The sequence below is a fragment of the Tupaia chinensis genome, unplaced genomic scaffold (assembly GCF_000334495.1).
Source record: "Tupaia chinensis unplaced genomic scaffold, TupChi_1.0 Scaffold000216_1, whole genome shotgun sequence".
Classification (NCBI taxonomy): domain Eukaryota; kingdom Metazoa; phylum Chordata; class Mammalia; order Scandentia; family Tupaiidae; genus Tupaia; species Tupaia belangeri.
Window position 1 is genome coordinate 1,530,838 of NW_006159691.1, and position 14,768 is coordinate 1,545,605.

Genomic DNA, 14,768 nt, shown 5'->3' on the forward strand with positions numbered 1-14,768 from the left:
TCCGATCCCAGAAGTCCCCTATGGTGGGCCCATTTCTACTCCAGACCCCTAACCAGTTTCTCCTCCTTCCATTCTGCCAGTCCTTTGAGGAATTTCAGGCATAGAGAACACCAGAAAACCTGAGACTGGTGGTGGGTCCCTGGAGGAAGGCTAGCTCTTCCTAGATGGAAGCTGTCCGACTCACGTCCTGGAAGAGGCTGACCGGGGCGGTGATGGCCTTCTGCTCCTCGAGGTAGGCCTCCCACGACCAGCCTTCCTTCTTCTCACCTGATGCTGTGGGGAGGAGACAGATAGGCTGACTCCCAGTCTGTCCATGACAGACAACTTTCCTCAGTGTCCCCTGACAAACTGCATCTTCACCTCTAAAACAAACCACTGTAGCCACAGGCACCCTCTGGCCCCACCCAACCATGAGACTGACAGACACAGGGGAATCAGAGCTGAGGTGAGACCTGGTCTCTGGAGAGGCTGCCCCAAATTCGGCCTGCCCCACCTGCTCCAGACCACTGTCAGCAGAAGCACTTTGGGTTATATAGCAACTAAGTGAGGTGACCAAGTCTCAGTCACAGAGGGACCCTGCCCTCTGGTATGTAACACAGGGCAAAGCTGAATAACAAGTCCCGTGCCACAGGACTTAATCATGGTGCCACCTAAGCTCAGAAGGGAAAAAGAGGAAAGAGGAATGAGGGGGAAACATGGAAAGAGGAAGAAACGGGAGAACAGAAGACAGAGATGTGTGTGTCAGCTCTTTTCTTCTAGTCTTTTCCCCCTGAACATTCACAGGCACATAGACACACACATGAACGTGTATGTATGCACTTGCTGTGTCCCTAGAGAAGACAGACTGATTCCAGAGCATGTCTGGACACACACTTGCTGTGTGCATGCACAAATACATGCATGGTGCCACCTAAGCTCAGAAGGGAAAAAGAGGAAAGAGGAATGAGGGGGAAACATGGAAAGAGGAAGAAACGGGAGAACAGAAGACAGAGATGTGTGTGTCAGCTCTTTTCTTCTAGTCTTTTCCCCCTGAACATTCACAGGCACATAGACACACACATGAACGTGTATGTATGCACTTGCTGTGTCCCTAGAGAAGACAGAACCTATTTCGAGCATGTCTGGACACACACTTGCTGTGTGCATGCACAAATACATGCACATACACACACGCACATACACACACACACACTCATGGGAACACACTATGGTCGGGACCTACAGTCTAGGTCCTATTCATCCCTCAGAGTCTCAGGGTCTTGGGGACATGACTTGCCCTGTAGGGCCTTCAAGTCCATCTGAGACAGAGTCTCAGCCTCCAATGCAGAGGACGCATACCTTTCGAAGGCTAGAATAGCTAGTTTTGTACACTTGTCAGCCCAAGTGGCTTTCAACTGAAGGCTACGAATAATTAAAGAGGTAACAACTCACAAGAATCAGTCCATATCCCTCAGGTAAATAGCTCCAGCATCTTCTGGAAACTTCTATGTCTCCATTTCATCACCTATAAAATGCAGATAATTTCATCTACCACAGAGGGGCGTTACAAGGACTGAATGAGATGTGCTCTGTAAAAGATCCTTGTAAAGTAGCAAGTGCTGGACTTGTGCTAATGGTCCTTCCTGGGTCTTCACTAGGTCTGCCTGGCTTGGATTCCGGTTCAGCCTTGCTCTGGTTAACTTGCCTGCTGCCCAGGAGGAGTCAGGCTGGAGTGGCTTATCGCTCAGGAAGACACTTCTTCCCTTAGTTGGAACCTAAATGGCTGGGTGCATCTGTCTCACAGTTATCTAGATTCCTCAGTCACCATACCAAACTTGAAACCCCAACCATAGTCCCAGCTGGGCAAAAATAAGTATTTTGTCCAAAAAGCCATCAAACTCTCTCTGAGATGTACGCCAGTACACCAGCTAGAGCGCATCTCCTCTGGCTATCCTGTGTCCGGCATGAAACCTGCTGCCCTTTAGAACACATTGCCTGCCATGATCCCTCAAGGAACCCTCTAGTCCTCCCATTTAGTCTTCATCCATGCTCACTAAATAGGAAGGAGAAGACGGACTTCAGGATGCCAAATTGAGCATCATCTTGCTGTTTTTTGCCATTGGATTCTATATCATTCTGAAGAACTGTTTTTTCTGAATCACCATTACTATAATTGCCAGAGGGCATGTGTGCCCACCAGAGTGACAGAGAGAGGAAGAGAGAAGGCATGGTCGGGCTACAATCCTTTCTCCCCTATTTTCTCACCCTGTGGGGATTTTGGGCATGCAGGCACATGCACCCAAAGTGCCTCTCAAGCTGCCGAGACCATGCAGTCGGCCATGAGAATCTAGTTCTCTTACTCATTAGGCTTCAGGACTGGCCCTGCAAATCACCACTACCATTACCAAGCCCTTCACAGCACACATTTCTTCCTCCCTAGATGGCGTTTTCCTTTCTGCCTCACTCTTACCAAATAGTATGTTGACTACTTGCCAGGTTCTCACCCCAGGCAACTCTGCTCCATTCCTTGGCACTTCTGAGCTCACCTCCCTTTAGCTGCAATCCAACATGGCCAGGCTCGGCAACCACCCTTGCCACAGCAGATATCTCTGCATCTCCCCTCTCTTTCTCCCACCTCTCAGCCCTGCCCCTCCCCTCCCTAAGCCTTACTATCTGAAACTCTTGCTATCAAAACGCATAAGGAGATAGTCTTCATTTAACCTCAACCATTCCTTTTGCCAGTTAGTGGTACCACCAGCAACTGGGGGTGCAGCGCTGCCTCAGAGACTTCAAATACATGGTCTCCTTTAGTCCTCACAATGCCCTGAGGTGACAGGAAGGGGCCCCGGTAACCCCTCTCACAGATGAGAGATGAGGTTAAATGTAATCCACTGGAAAGAGGCCTGGATGCTAAACCTTTCGGGAACAACCGGACTTCTTCCCTGACCAAGTTCCCAGCCAACTCATGTCTTGCATCTTTTTGCTACTGGAGAAAAATGGGCTGGCCTTTAGGCACAGCCTCGAGCCCAAAAAGAGTCCCGAAGTGCCTGTGTTTGAGGGTGTGATCTGCACAGGGTAGACAGATGCCCAGCTGCAGGGACGAAAACCGAAAAGGGGCTGAAACCCTGCTTGGGCCTCTTGCCAGCCACGTGGCTGAGTCTGTGTGAAGACGGGTTGCCTTTTCCTAGCCAGTCTGCTCAGAAGCAGCCCCTTTTATCATTTAAAGGCACCATGAAAGCAAACTGAGACAGTGATCCTCTCTTGACTTCCAGAAATATTCCTTCGCTTATTCCTGCTTCCTTAGACCAGATGCTCTTGGCTAGCATTCTCTGTGGCAAACTTAGCCTTTCCAAAACCAAACGTGTAACTTCTCTGCCAAAGCCTGAGGCCTTTTCGGTATTCTTTATCCATCTCATTACACAAGCCAGAAACTTCTAAGCGACCAGTTTTATCCTTTCTCACATGCCAGGAGGCCTTCAGTCCTGCTGGTTCCAACTCCTAGGCCTCTTTGAATTGATCCTCGCCCTCCACATTTGCTGTCCTTCTAGCTCTGAACCTAGTCCAAGAGCCTTTTACTGATCTCTGCCTCAGACTTACACTACTGCCGGAGTATCTAAAATACAAACCCAGTTTATTTACATATGTTGCACAGTGGCTCCTCATTTCCAACCAAAAGACAAAAATCCAAACACCTTTCCCCAGCCCTCAGTGAACAAGCCATTCTCTGTCCCTCTAGTCTCATCATGCATTTCTGTGCCCGTCTCCGGGCCTTTGCAAGGCTAATCCCTCTGCTTATGACCTTGCTTCCACCTTGTCCCATCCTCCTTTTTCTCATCCTTCAAGACCTAGCCACAGCTCCAGCACCTAGTAGGGCTTTACACAGAACAGGTGCTCAACAAATGTTTGTTACATGAGTTGAGAGAGGGTGAGATGGATGGTTGGATGGATAAAATGTCACCCCATCTATTCCATGGAGCCTCCTTTGACAAGGTGAGGCAGTTTATCCTGTGATATCTGCTTGTGTTTCCATTCCTCAAACATGACACTTATAATTCTGCTATATAATACCTACCTGCTTATATAGCTATTATTGCATTGAGATTGTAACCACTTTTTAAAAAGAAGTATTTATTTCATTGTATTTATTACTATTTTTAAAAAACTTTGCTATAGGGCATATGCTCTCACCAGAGAGAGACAAAGAGAGGGAAAGTGAGAAAGCAAGCCGCCAGCTCCAGAACTCAAACTGCAGTCAGCCATGTGGGAGTCTAGTGCCCTAACCACCATACCACCTGCTGGTCCCAAGACTATGAGCTCTTTAAGTGCTGGTATTGTGTTTTGGATACTCTGAACTCTTGGCATCTAGCCCAGTGTCTGTTATACATCATGTCTGTTACATAAAAGAACAATAATGAAAATACTACATATCAAAACCTGTGAGATGCAACCAAAGCAGTAGAGGAAAATAATAGTCGTAAATGAACATATTAGAAAAGAAGGGAAGCTGATATTAATGAAACCTGAAAATTAAAATTACTCTGTCTCATGAAGTTCAGAAAAGACAAGTAAAATAAACCCAAAGAAAAGGCCAGCCCTGTGGCTTAGTGGTTAAAGGAGCCAAATCCCATGTGGCTAAGGTTTAAATCCCAGCCCCAATGGCTTAAAAAACATGGCAGGAGGAACCAGCAGTTAGCGTAATGGCTATGTCGCTGGACTCCCACGTAGTCGACCGCGGTTTGTGTCCCGGACCCGGTGGCTTAAAAAACTCACGCCGGGCGCGTGTGCGTGCGTGCCCAAGATCCCGAGAGGAGAATGGAGGAGAAGGGATTGCGGCGTGACCATCCCCCCTGGGGGGTGATTTCTCGCTTTCTGTCTCTATGTCTCTCTCTGTCTGTCTGGCGAGCGCACGCGCCCTACAGTGAAAATCTCTCAAAAAAAAAAAAAAAAAAAAAAAAAAACATGGCAGGCACAGTAAATCAATAAGCCTTTGGCAAAACTACTTAAGAAACAAGGAGAATGGACAAGGGGTTGCAGTGTGGCCATCCCTCTGGGGGGTGATTTCTCACTTTCCCTCTTTCCATCTCTCTCTCTGGTAAGCACACAAAAAACTAAAAAAACGAGGGGGAGGATTGGCTCTGTAGTACAGTGACTAAATGCTGTGTAGAAGAGTGCTGGATTCCATATGACTGACCAGGGTTTGAGTCCTGGCTCCAGTGGCTTGAAAAACATGCCAAGTATGTGTACACAAGTCAAGGATCCTGATGGTATGGAAAACTGGGAGAAAGAGAATTGTGGTGTGACCAGGCCCGATTAGAGAGTGCTTTCTCTCACTCTTGTGCACATGCGCATATCCTCCAGCATGTAAAAATAAATAAATAAGGAACTCAGGTCTATATAATAGTAAAGGAAATAAAAAATATCCATAGATATGTATAAGCTAAGGACTTATTACAATCTTTTCATCCTTTAATCACCCAGTCTCATGCCTACCTCTACACACTAGTGATCAATTGCTCTCTTCAGCTAGCAGAGCCAACGTCCAATGACCAGTTCTCCTTCCTTAACTCTCTTGATCTTCATGTGCTACCAACAACCCACCCCACCTTAGCATCACTTTCTTAGTCTTCCTCTCAGCTCAATTCTTCTTCCTCCTCTATTTCCATTACTGGTTCTTTCTCTCCCAGCCCCTTCTTGCCCCTCAATGGTGTATCACTAGAAATCAACACAGTACTTCCCTCCCACCTTCTTATCTTTCTTCTCACTCCTTCTGGAAGTTTCCTCCTTCAGTCACTTCAATGGAGATAATCCACAAGCTCATTTCATTACACTGTCTACAGAAAGACAGAAAATGTAAAGAGAAGAATAGAGTGTGGGGTGCAAGAACTGATTATAAGCAGTCACAGGGTGCTACCATGGGTGGGTCTTTTTGTTTTAAATTTGCTACAGATGCTGGGTTGTCAGAAAAATCGTGATACATTTTTCTTTTTTTCTATACAAAAATATGTCTAGACTTTTCTGACAACCCAATATTTCTTGCATTTACCTACCTCTTACAGAATATGGTCAGCCAATTCATAATCAGCTCATTTTTAGATAGTACAAGTTTAATCCAGTCTGGTACTTGTATTTAACATGTGCCTTGCAGGGAGCTATGCCTGGGAACACCAAACTGAATAGGCTGGGCTCCGTAAAGTCAGGGTGTATTGTTACTAAGTGATGGCCATTAAAGTTGCCTTTAGTTGCTAGGAAGTATAAATGGACTCTTTTGAAAATGTAATCAAAGTCATGGACTATCTCCCTAGAAAAATGAACAGCTCATAGAATTTTGCACATAAACTTAGATTAGGGACCTCAGTGAAGAAAGTGCTGCTGTAAGTGGCATACTAATCCATATCCTGTACTGAATTACACACTCATATTTTCAACTTGTTCCCTAACTCCATATGGTGTTCCTTATATTTCAATATAAAATCTGTTTCTTACACCCAATTTAAAAATGGGCAAGGATCTGAATAGATATTTCTCCAGAGAAAATATAGAAATGGCCAAGAAGCACATGAAAAGATGCTCAACCTCATTAGCCATCAGGGAAAGGCAAATGAAAACCACATTGAGATCCATTTCACACCCACTGGCATGGCTCTAATTAAAAAGACAGATAATAACAAGCTTTGGTGAGGATGTGGATAAAGTGGAATACTCATACACTGCTGGTGGGATATAGCCACTTTGAAAAACAACCTTGTAGGGAACAGCAGTTGGTGTAATGGCTATGTCACTGGACTCCCACAGTCGACTGTGGTACGAGTCCCGGATCCAGTGGCTCAAACTCATGCTGGGTGCATGTGAGTGTGTGCCCAAGATCCCAAGAGGAAAAGGGATTGTGGTGTGGCCGTCCCCCCGGGGGGGTGATTTCTCACTTTCTGTCTCTTTCTCTCTGTCTGTCTTTCTGGTGAATGCACATGCCCTGTAGCAAAAACCTCTCTCTGCCCCCCCCCCAAAAAAGAAAAACAACCTTGCATATTGCTGGACTCTCACATACTCTCACATAGTCAACTGTGGTTCAAGTCCCAGACCTGGAGCCTTAAAACTCACACCAAGTGCATGTGTGTGCATGCTCAAAACCTGAGAGGTGAATGGAGTAGCAGGGGTTGCAGCATGGGACATCCCCCCTGGGGGGTGATTTCTTGCTTTCTGTCTCTGTCTCTGGCAAAAATCTCTCTAAAAAGTTCACAAAAGGGATAGTGTAATGGTTATGTTCCTAAACTCCCATGTAGTTGATCATGGTTCAAGTCCTGGAGCTGGTAGCTTAAAACTCATGCTGGACAGGTGTGTGTGTGGTCCAAAATCCCCAGAGAAGAACATGGCCATCCCTCCTGGGGGAGATGATTTCTCACTTTCTGTCTCTCCATCTCGCACAAGTGCACTACAGTAAAAATCTCTCAAAAAAAAAAAATCGCAGAAAATGAGCACTATGAAAAAAGAAGGCACACATTTTACATCAAAATAAACTCATAGGTGAATTCCATTTTCCGTGAACTTTTTTGCAGTTTCCTTGTATAATGCACTGTTAAAAAACTGATAAATTGGATATCATCAAAATAAAGACTTTCTGCTTCTCAAAAGACACCATTTGGAAAAGAAAAAGCAATACACAGATTGGGAGAAAATATTTGTAAATAAACACCTGACAAAGGACTTGTATGCAGAATATACAAGGAATTAATGGTAAAAGGATAATCCGGTCACGTTTGTCTAAAACAACTATACGAAAATAGAACAGGGTGCTCCAAATCTAAAAGGGTTATAACAAGTTGGTCGTGATAACAAGTTGGTCGTGAAGAGTGACAGTGCAGACACTCAGTCCCGATGGAGGCAGATGAGATGACAGGAGGATATCAGTAACTGTTAAAATAACCAGAACAGCTATTGGTGACTCAATAAATCGTAAAGACTTTTATGGAGCTGGTCTCAGTGACTTGAAGAATACACTCTGTGTGTGTGTGTGTGTGTGTGTGTGTGTGTGAGCCTCAAATCTCAACAGGATGGACAAACAGAGATGCGATTGTGGTATGACCACATCCCACTGGGGGAATGATTTCTCCCTCCCTCCCCTATTTCTCTCTCTGTCTTGTCATCTCTCTAGTAAGTGCATATGCCCTTTGGCAATTTAAAAACACCCCAACTTTTTTTTTTTTTTTTGAGAGATTTTCACTGTAGGGCGCGTGCGCTCGCCAGACAGACAGAGAGAGACCTAGAGACAGAAAGCGAGAAATCACCCCCCAGGGGGGATGGTCACGCCGCAATCCCTTCTCCTCCATTCTCCTCTTGGGATCTTGGGCACGCACGCACACACGCCCGGCGCGAGTTTTAAGCCACAGGGCCCGGGACACGAACCGCGGTCGACTACGTGGGAGTCCAGCGACATAGCCATTACGCTAACTGCTGGTTCCCAAAAACCCCAACTTTTAAATAGTATGTCAAAATAATCATTTATACAAAATGTCATTGAAAGGTAAAGGATATATGAGAGAGAAGGCCTACGTGTGTACATGGGCCATGTGTTTCTAATTCTAAAATTAATGGAGGACCATGAATGCAATAGCTAGCTATCGAACTACCAGAAAGGATGTAGACAAAACATACTCTTGGGCCAGCAGGTGGCATGGTAGTCAAGGCACTGAACTCCCACATGGATGGCCATGGTTCAAGTCCTGGATCCAGTAGCTTGAAAATCGTGCCTGGCGTCTGAGCATGCATGCCCAAAATCCCAGGAGGAGAATGGAGGAGAAGGGACTACAGAGTGGCCATCTCCACTGGGAGGATGATTTCTCACTTTCCCTCTCTCTGTTTCCCCTTCGTGAATGTACACTTCCTATAGCAAAAAACCTTAAACAAACAAACAAAACACATTCTCCACATACACAGCAAATTCAAGCAATACCACTGTCTCCATTCCTTCCCACAGATCCTTCTCTCAGAAAACCCCTAATATGAGTGGAAAACATTTTAGCCATAAATGTACACTTCTGTCTACTAATGAGTTTCAAGAAAGAAAGAAAAAAGAAAGCATAGGAGAAAATACTAGAAACCAATGTCACACTCATGCTCATAGTTGAGATGGTAAAAGTATAACTCAAAAGACAGCTTTGTACAGGTCAACAGAACCAGCTAAAAGAATATCAATTTATTACTCTAGTTTCCTAAGGAAGATAGAGCAGCTGACCCATTAGTAGTTACACCCTGTCCCTTTGCTCTGTATAAATCATAAGGGGATTATGGGACCAGCAGTTGGCGTAATGGCTATGTTGTTGGACTCCTATGTAGTCGACTGCGGTGTGGTTCGAGTCCTGGACCCAGTGACTTAAACTCATGCCAGGTGCGTGTGTGTGTGTGTGTGCCCAAGATCCTGAGAGGAGAATGGAGAAGGGATTGTGGAGTGGTCATCCCCCCTGGGGGGTGATTTCTCACTTTCTGTCTCTGTCTTTCTGGTGAGCACACGCATCCTACAGCAAAAACCTCTTTTAAAAAATCGTAAGGGGCCTAAACCAAAGAGAGCTAAGCCTTTGGCTTCTGATTTAACAGCCCTGGGTGAGAGTCAGCAGTGACAATTTGGTTCAGCTGTGATGGGCAGAAGCTGGAAAAGGTACTGACAAGTTCTGAGCCCTGGACATAGGTGGAGCTCTTCCAGCTGGCATGGGATCCATCAAGGTGGGAAGATGTCCTAAGAACCAACCTCATCTTTCTGGTTCTCTCTGGGATAGGAAAGACGGTAACTCATACAATTGAGTCATATATAGTGCACCAACATACAACTCATCCATTCATTTCCTGAACATTTATTGAGAACCTATTTCACACCAGGTTCAAACCTAAGCACCCGTGATTCATAACAGATTCAGTCCCTGCACAGATGGAACCTAATTCTTTTTTTGGAGAGGTTTTCGCTATAGGGTGCATGCGCTCGCCAGACAGACAGAGAGAGACAGAGAGACAGAAAGCGAGAAATCACCCCCCAGGGGGGATGGTCACGCCGCAATCCCTTCTCCTCTATTCTCCTCTCGGGATCTTGGGCACGCATGCACACGCGCCCGGCGTTGAGTTTTAAGCCACCAGGTCTGGGACGCAAACCGCGGGTGGCTACGTGGGAGTCCAGCGACATAGCCATTACGCTAACTGCTGGTTCCCGAACCTAATTCTTGAGGGAGGAAGACAGACACCAGATTGCTGCACAGCACCGAGGTGATTACAAAAGTGATAAATGTGGTCATATGGGAATGTGAAGGTGGGAAGAGAGGCTTGAAGGCTGGAGGTGTCTATGACCTCTGCTTCATTTTTCTAGAATCAAAGGGCCCAATGGGAAGATAAGACCAAGGACCAGTGCGGGCTTGCCCGTACCACCAAGGGGAAGCAATGGCATGTGTGCTAGGAAAGACTGTGTAAATGTTCAGATATGAGCCAAGGCCTCCTGGCAGTGTGGCCTACTCACAAATGGATACTAGAGGATAAATAAGCACAGGCGATAACCCCCAAGAACACACATACACTAATGCACAAACCAAAAAACAGCCCCTCGCTCTCTATCTCTCCCCCTTTAACACACACTAACCTGTGCTCAACTACATATGTCGAAAATACCATCACAAACATAACCCACATTCCCATCCTCACACCTGCAAAGGTATATACACACCTCACAGGAATATATACACACAGGCCACCATACCAGGCTGGCTGCTGCTCCACTCCTCGCTCTCTGGCGTGCTAGCGGTGGGCTGTCCCTCTGGATCCTTTCCTTCCTCTTGCTTCTCCTGCAGAAGACAAGTCAGGTCCCAGCTTCCTGTCCTCGTGGGCTGGGCCCTCTGAACTGGCCCCTGCCTGACTCTTGCCACATGGTGCTCTGTTCCACACAGGAAGAATTTCTTCTAGGCCACCAGCAGAAACACAGCTCCAGCAGGTGACCCCTACTACTTGGGCACAGACTCCAGTGAGTGCACACATCATAGTTACACAGCCTCACTGCAGCTCTCCTGCTTCCCAGATGGGGGCACAAAGCACATGCTCCCGCTCTGTGTGATTTTACCTCTCCAGAATGTGCATGCTGTTCCTCCCAGCATCCATAGTTAGAGCCCTGTGCTTCCTGGTGAGCCTAGCTACCAGACTCCAGTAGTGGAGTTTTCCACTTTCTCACACATTCATCTTGGGTGCCAGTTCATGTGTACGTATCTGAACCCTGACCCTAATCTGAGGTGCTCTAAAGAGTGAGAATGGTTTATTCGTTTCCTTCTAACCAGGTTTAGGAACCTGACTCAAGATTGGACCTCAAAAATTGACAAGTGAGGGACCAGCAGTTAGCGTAATGGCTATGTCGCTGGACTCCCACGTAGTCGACTGCAGTTTGTGTCCTGGACCCGGTGGCTTAAAAAACTCACGCTGGGCGCATGTGTGTGCGTGCCCAAGATCCCGAGAGGAGAATGGAGGAGAAAGGATTGCGGCGTGGCCATCCTCCCTGGGGGCTGATTTCTCACTTTCTGTCTCTCTCTGTCTGTCTGGCGAGCGCACACACCCTATAGCAAAAAATTCTCAAAAAAAACCATTGACAAGTGAGGGGACCTGCAGTTGGTGTATTCCCATATATTTGACCGTGGTTTGAGTCCCAGATCCGGGGGCTTAAACTCACGCCGGGCGCATGTGTGTGCATGCCCAAAGATCCCAAGAGGAGACTAGAGAAGGGATTGCCACGAGGTCATCCCCCCCCCGGGGGGGGTGATTTCTGGTTTTCTGTCTCTCTGTCTCTCTCTTTCTGGTGAGCACATGCACGCTATAGCAAAAACCTCTCTCAAAAAAAAAAAAAGTGAATTATTATGGATGTCCTCCTGGCCCAGCCCCAATGCCTCTGGATTGAAGGGGGCACAGTGAGGCAGGCTTAGCTTCCCTCTTCCTACCGTGGCCTCGGGCTCCGACTCCTCCTCTGATGGGCTCTGGTATTCCCTGCGCTTCCTCTTCTTCATGGGTTTGAGGAGTTCAGAAGCATCGGCGCAGCCTGAGTTCTCCACTATGACTGACCTGAGGAACAGCAACTTTAAAGAAAGAACCGCCATCTGCACCACCCAGCCCCTCTCTTGCCCTGGACAGGAACCAGGCTTGGGGGGCTGAAGGCAGAGTGTGTAGGACTGTGATCTCTTCCCCCTTACCGCTCCTGGAACAGCTGTGGGCAGCCACCACTGGAGGAACCAAGCTCTGGACCAGAGCCTTGCTGAGGCCCGCAGGCCTGGCACTGACAGGTGCTATCATCCTCTGGGGGGTCCTGAGAAGGATCTTCTGGAGGGTCCTGGGGGAGGTCTTCTGTGGGGGCCAAAGGGATCTCAGCCCTCCTACCCCATCACTGCCCTCAGGCCCTGCCTCCACTGTGGTCCCATCTCTGCGCTCTGAGCCTCCCCCAGGCTTCTCTACTGCAGGACCAACCCTTGGCGCAACTGCAGGAACCAACCCCCACCATGCCCCCGATCAAAGTTCCTCGGCAACTCGGGCTTTCCCACCCGAGCAGGGCCCCAGCTCAGAGCTGGGAAATGGGACTCCTACCTGGCTGTTCGGTGCTCATCTTGCCACCTCCCGCAGGGGCCCCGCCATCTTCGTATTCTGTCACACCTTCCCTCCGCAGCTCAGGGCTCGGTGTCTGCTCCACTCCCACCATGTTCAGTGGTGCGAACTCGCTTATCCGGAACTGGAGCGTGGGAGGGTCTGAGGACGGCGACCCCTGTACCGACCCTTGACCCACCTCGGAGTTGGTATGGCTGCCCAATACTTCATGCCAGCTCACACCACTCTGTACCCCTGTAGGCCTTGAGACCCCGTCCCTGGGTGTCTTGCACCAAGCCACGCCCCCAGGCACCTGTTTGCCCAGTTCTAGGGTGCTTCCCTCAAAGGCTCGCCCCCAGAGTCCTAAGGGCCTGGGAGTGCTTCTGCCCAGGCCATGCTCCTAGAGTTCCTCACCTGATGCCCCACCGCTAGAATCCAGCCTTCCTGCCAGCTTCCCCATTCCGTCTCAGGCCCCGCCCCCAGGTCCCGCCCCACTGCAGCGGGTCTCTGGGCCTAGCCAATCCCCATGGACACTGACCCGCAGGCCGCCCCCCGAGGGCGGTGCCGTGGCCTCTGTCCACTCCAGAAGCCGCACTGTGCTGGCACTAGCGCTGGTTGCTTGCCCCGCGCTCAGCTGTGGCAGAACTGTGGTTGTGACTGGTTCGCTGCTGGCCACTTGCTCTGGGGCGCCCACATGGATTGGCTCCCGAGGAAAGCAGGACACATCCAGGGCACTGCTGGGCAAGCCAAGGGTGGCTGAGCTGGCTGTGAACAGGTATGCACGTCACAGGTGAGCCTGGCGGCCCTGCCTCAATCCTGCCATGCACGTGTGGGCAGGTGAAAGAAGTCTGGTGTAGGAAAGTGAAAAATGCCATCCCTTCCCCAGGATCCACACCTTGCCTGAGCAGATATGGGGTGCTTCTCTTCCGCAGACCCCTGGTTTGACCCACCTGGAATAATGAAGGCAGTTGTCGGTAGATGAGGACCAGAACCTGGGCTGTCTCTGGTCACCAGGTGCACGCTGACCTCCCCTGTGGAAGGGCCCTTCAGTGTCTTCAGCATCTCCATGTCAGCATGCCCCTCCATCCTGGTAGTCCTACAAGCTGAGCACAGCCCCCAGGGAGATCAGGAGGGGACCTCTGCTACAAAGCAATGGCGATGGGGAGGAGGGAACTGCTTTGAAGAAGAGCTGGTCACCCTCCGGCAGCAACCTGCAGAAAAAGGCCTCAGCCCCCAAGGCACTAGGATGTCTAGACCAACAATGGGTCTGGCTTCTGGTTCCACCCAGGTCACTGTGAAGGCTCTGGCTGGGCCCTATACCTCGCCCAGTCTCTGTATGGACTGGCATATTGTCATGAGTGAGGGTACTTTGTAAACTGCAATGTAGAAATCTAACTCAACAGAGCAGGACTCAGGCCAAGCTACTGTGTGGCCAGCTGTCTGGATGACATAGCCCAGGTCAAGTCCAAACTCACTAAAAGGAATCACTCCCTTCTCCCTCTGGGAATTCAGAGTCCTCAAGTACCAAATTCCCCTTTATCCGCACAGGGTTTGTCTTCCTGGGTATTGGGGTCTTTCCTAATCCCGTTTTTTTTTTTTTTTTTTTATCCCCATCCACCATTCCCTCCAGCACCAAGCAAAGAGTAGACACTCAAAATCTCAGGGCTGGCAGGTGGCATGGTAGTTAAGGGCACTGGACTCCCACATGGCCAATAGCAGTTCAAGTTCCGGAACTGGCAGCTTGCTTTTTCACTGCCACCCCCCATCCCTCTCTGGCAAAATAAAAATAAATAAATAAAGTTAAATAAAATAATTCTTTAAAAAAATCTATTGAAGAGGGGCCAACAGGTGGCATGATGGTTAAGGCACTGGACTCCCACATGGCTGACCATGGTTTGAATCTCAGACCTTGCAGCTTGCCTTCTCACTTTCCCTTCCTCTTTCTCTTTGTCTCTCTCTGGTCAACTTAAAAAATAATAATGAAAAATAAATAAAATTAATTAAATAATTCTTTTTAAAAATATGTATTTATTTATTTGTTCTAATTTGACCAGAGAGAGCGTGAGAGAGAGGGAAAGTGAGAAAGGAAGCCACCAGGTCTGGGACTCAAACCATGGTCAGCCATGTATGAGTGTCCAATGCTTTGACCACCATGCCACCTGCTGGCCCTTTTTTTTTTTTTTTTTTAAGAGAGATTTTTGCTATAGGGC

General features: G+C 48.2%; 1 protein-coding gene across 1 annotated transcript in view; it reads right to left on the minus strand.

Annotated features, from left to right (window-relative positions):
* The window catches only part of L3MBTL1 (L3MBTL histone methyl-lysine binding protein 1), a 45,847-nt gene that overhangs the window by 25,861 nt on the left and 5,218 nt on the right, over positions 1–14,768 (minus strand). Inside the window, exons 2-8 of the mRNA XM_006147585.2 lie at positions 13,509–13,661; positions 13,097–13,323; positions 12,562–12,703; positions 12,174–12,324; positions 11,925–12,045; positions 10,706–10,790; positions 185–273 (exon numbers count right to left, since the gene is read on the minus strand). Coding sequence (XP_006147647.1) covers positions 185–273; positions 10,706–10,790; positions 11,925–12,045; positions 12,174–12,324; positions 12,562–12,703; positions 13,097–13,323; positions 13,509–13,644 — 951 coding nt within the window. The 5' untranslated portion in view covers positions 13,645–13,661. The remainder of the gene's footprint in view (positions 1–184; positions 274–10,705; positions 10,791–11,924; positions 12,046–12,173; positions 12,325–12,561; positions 12,704–13,096; positions 13,324–13,508; positions 13,662–14,768) is intronic.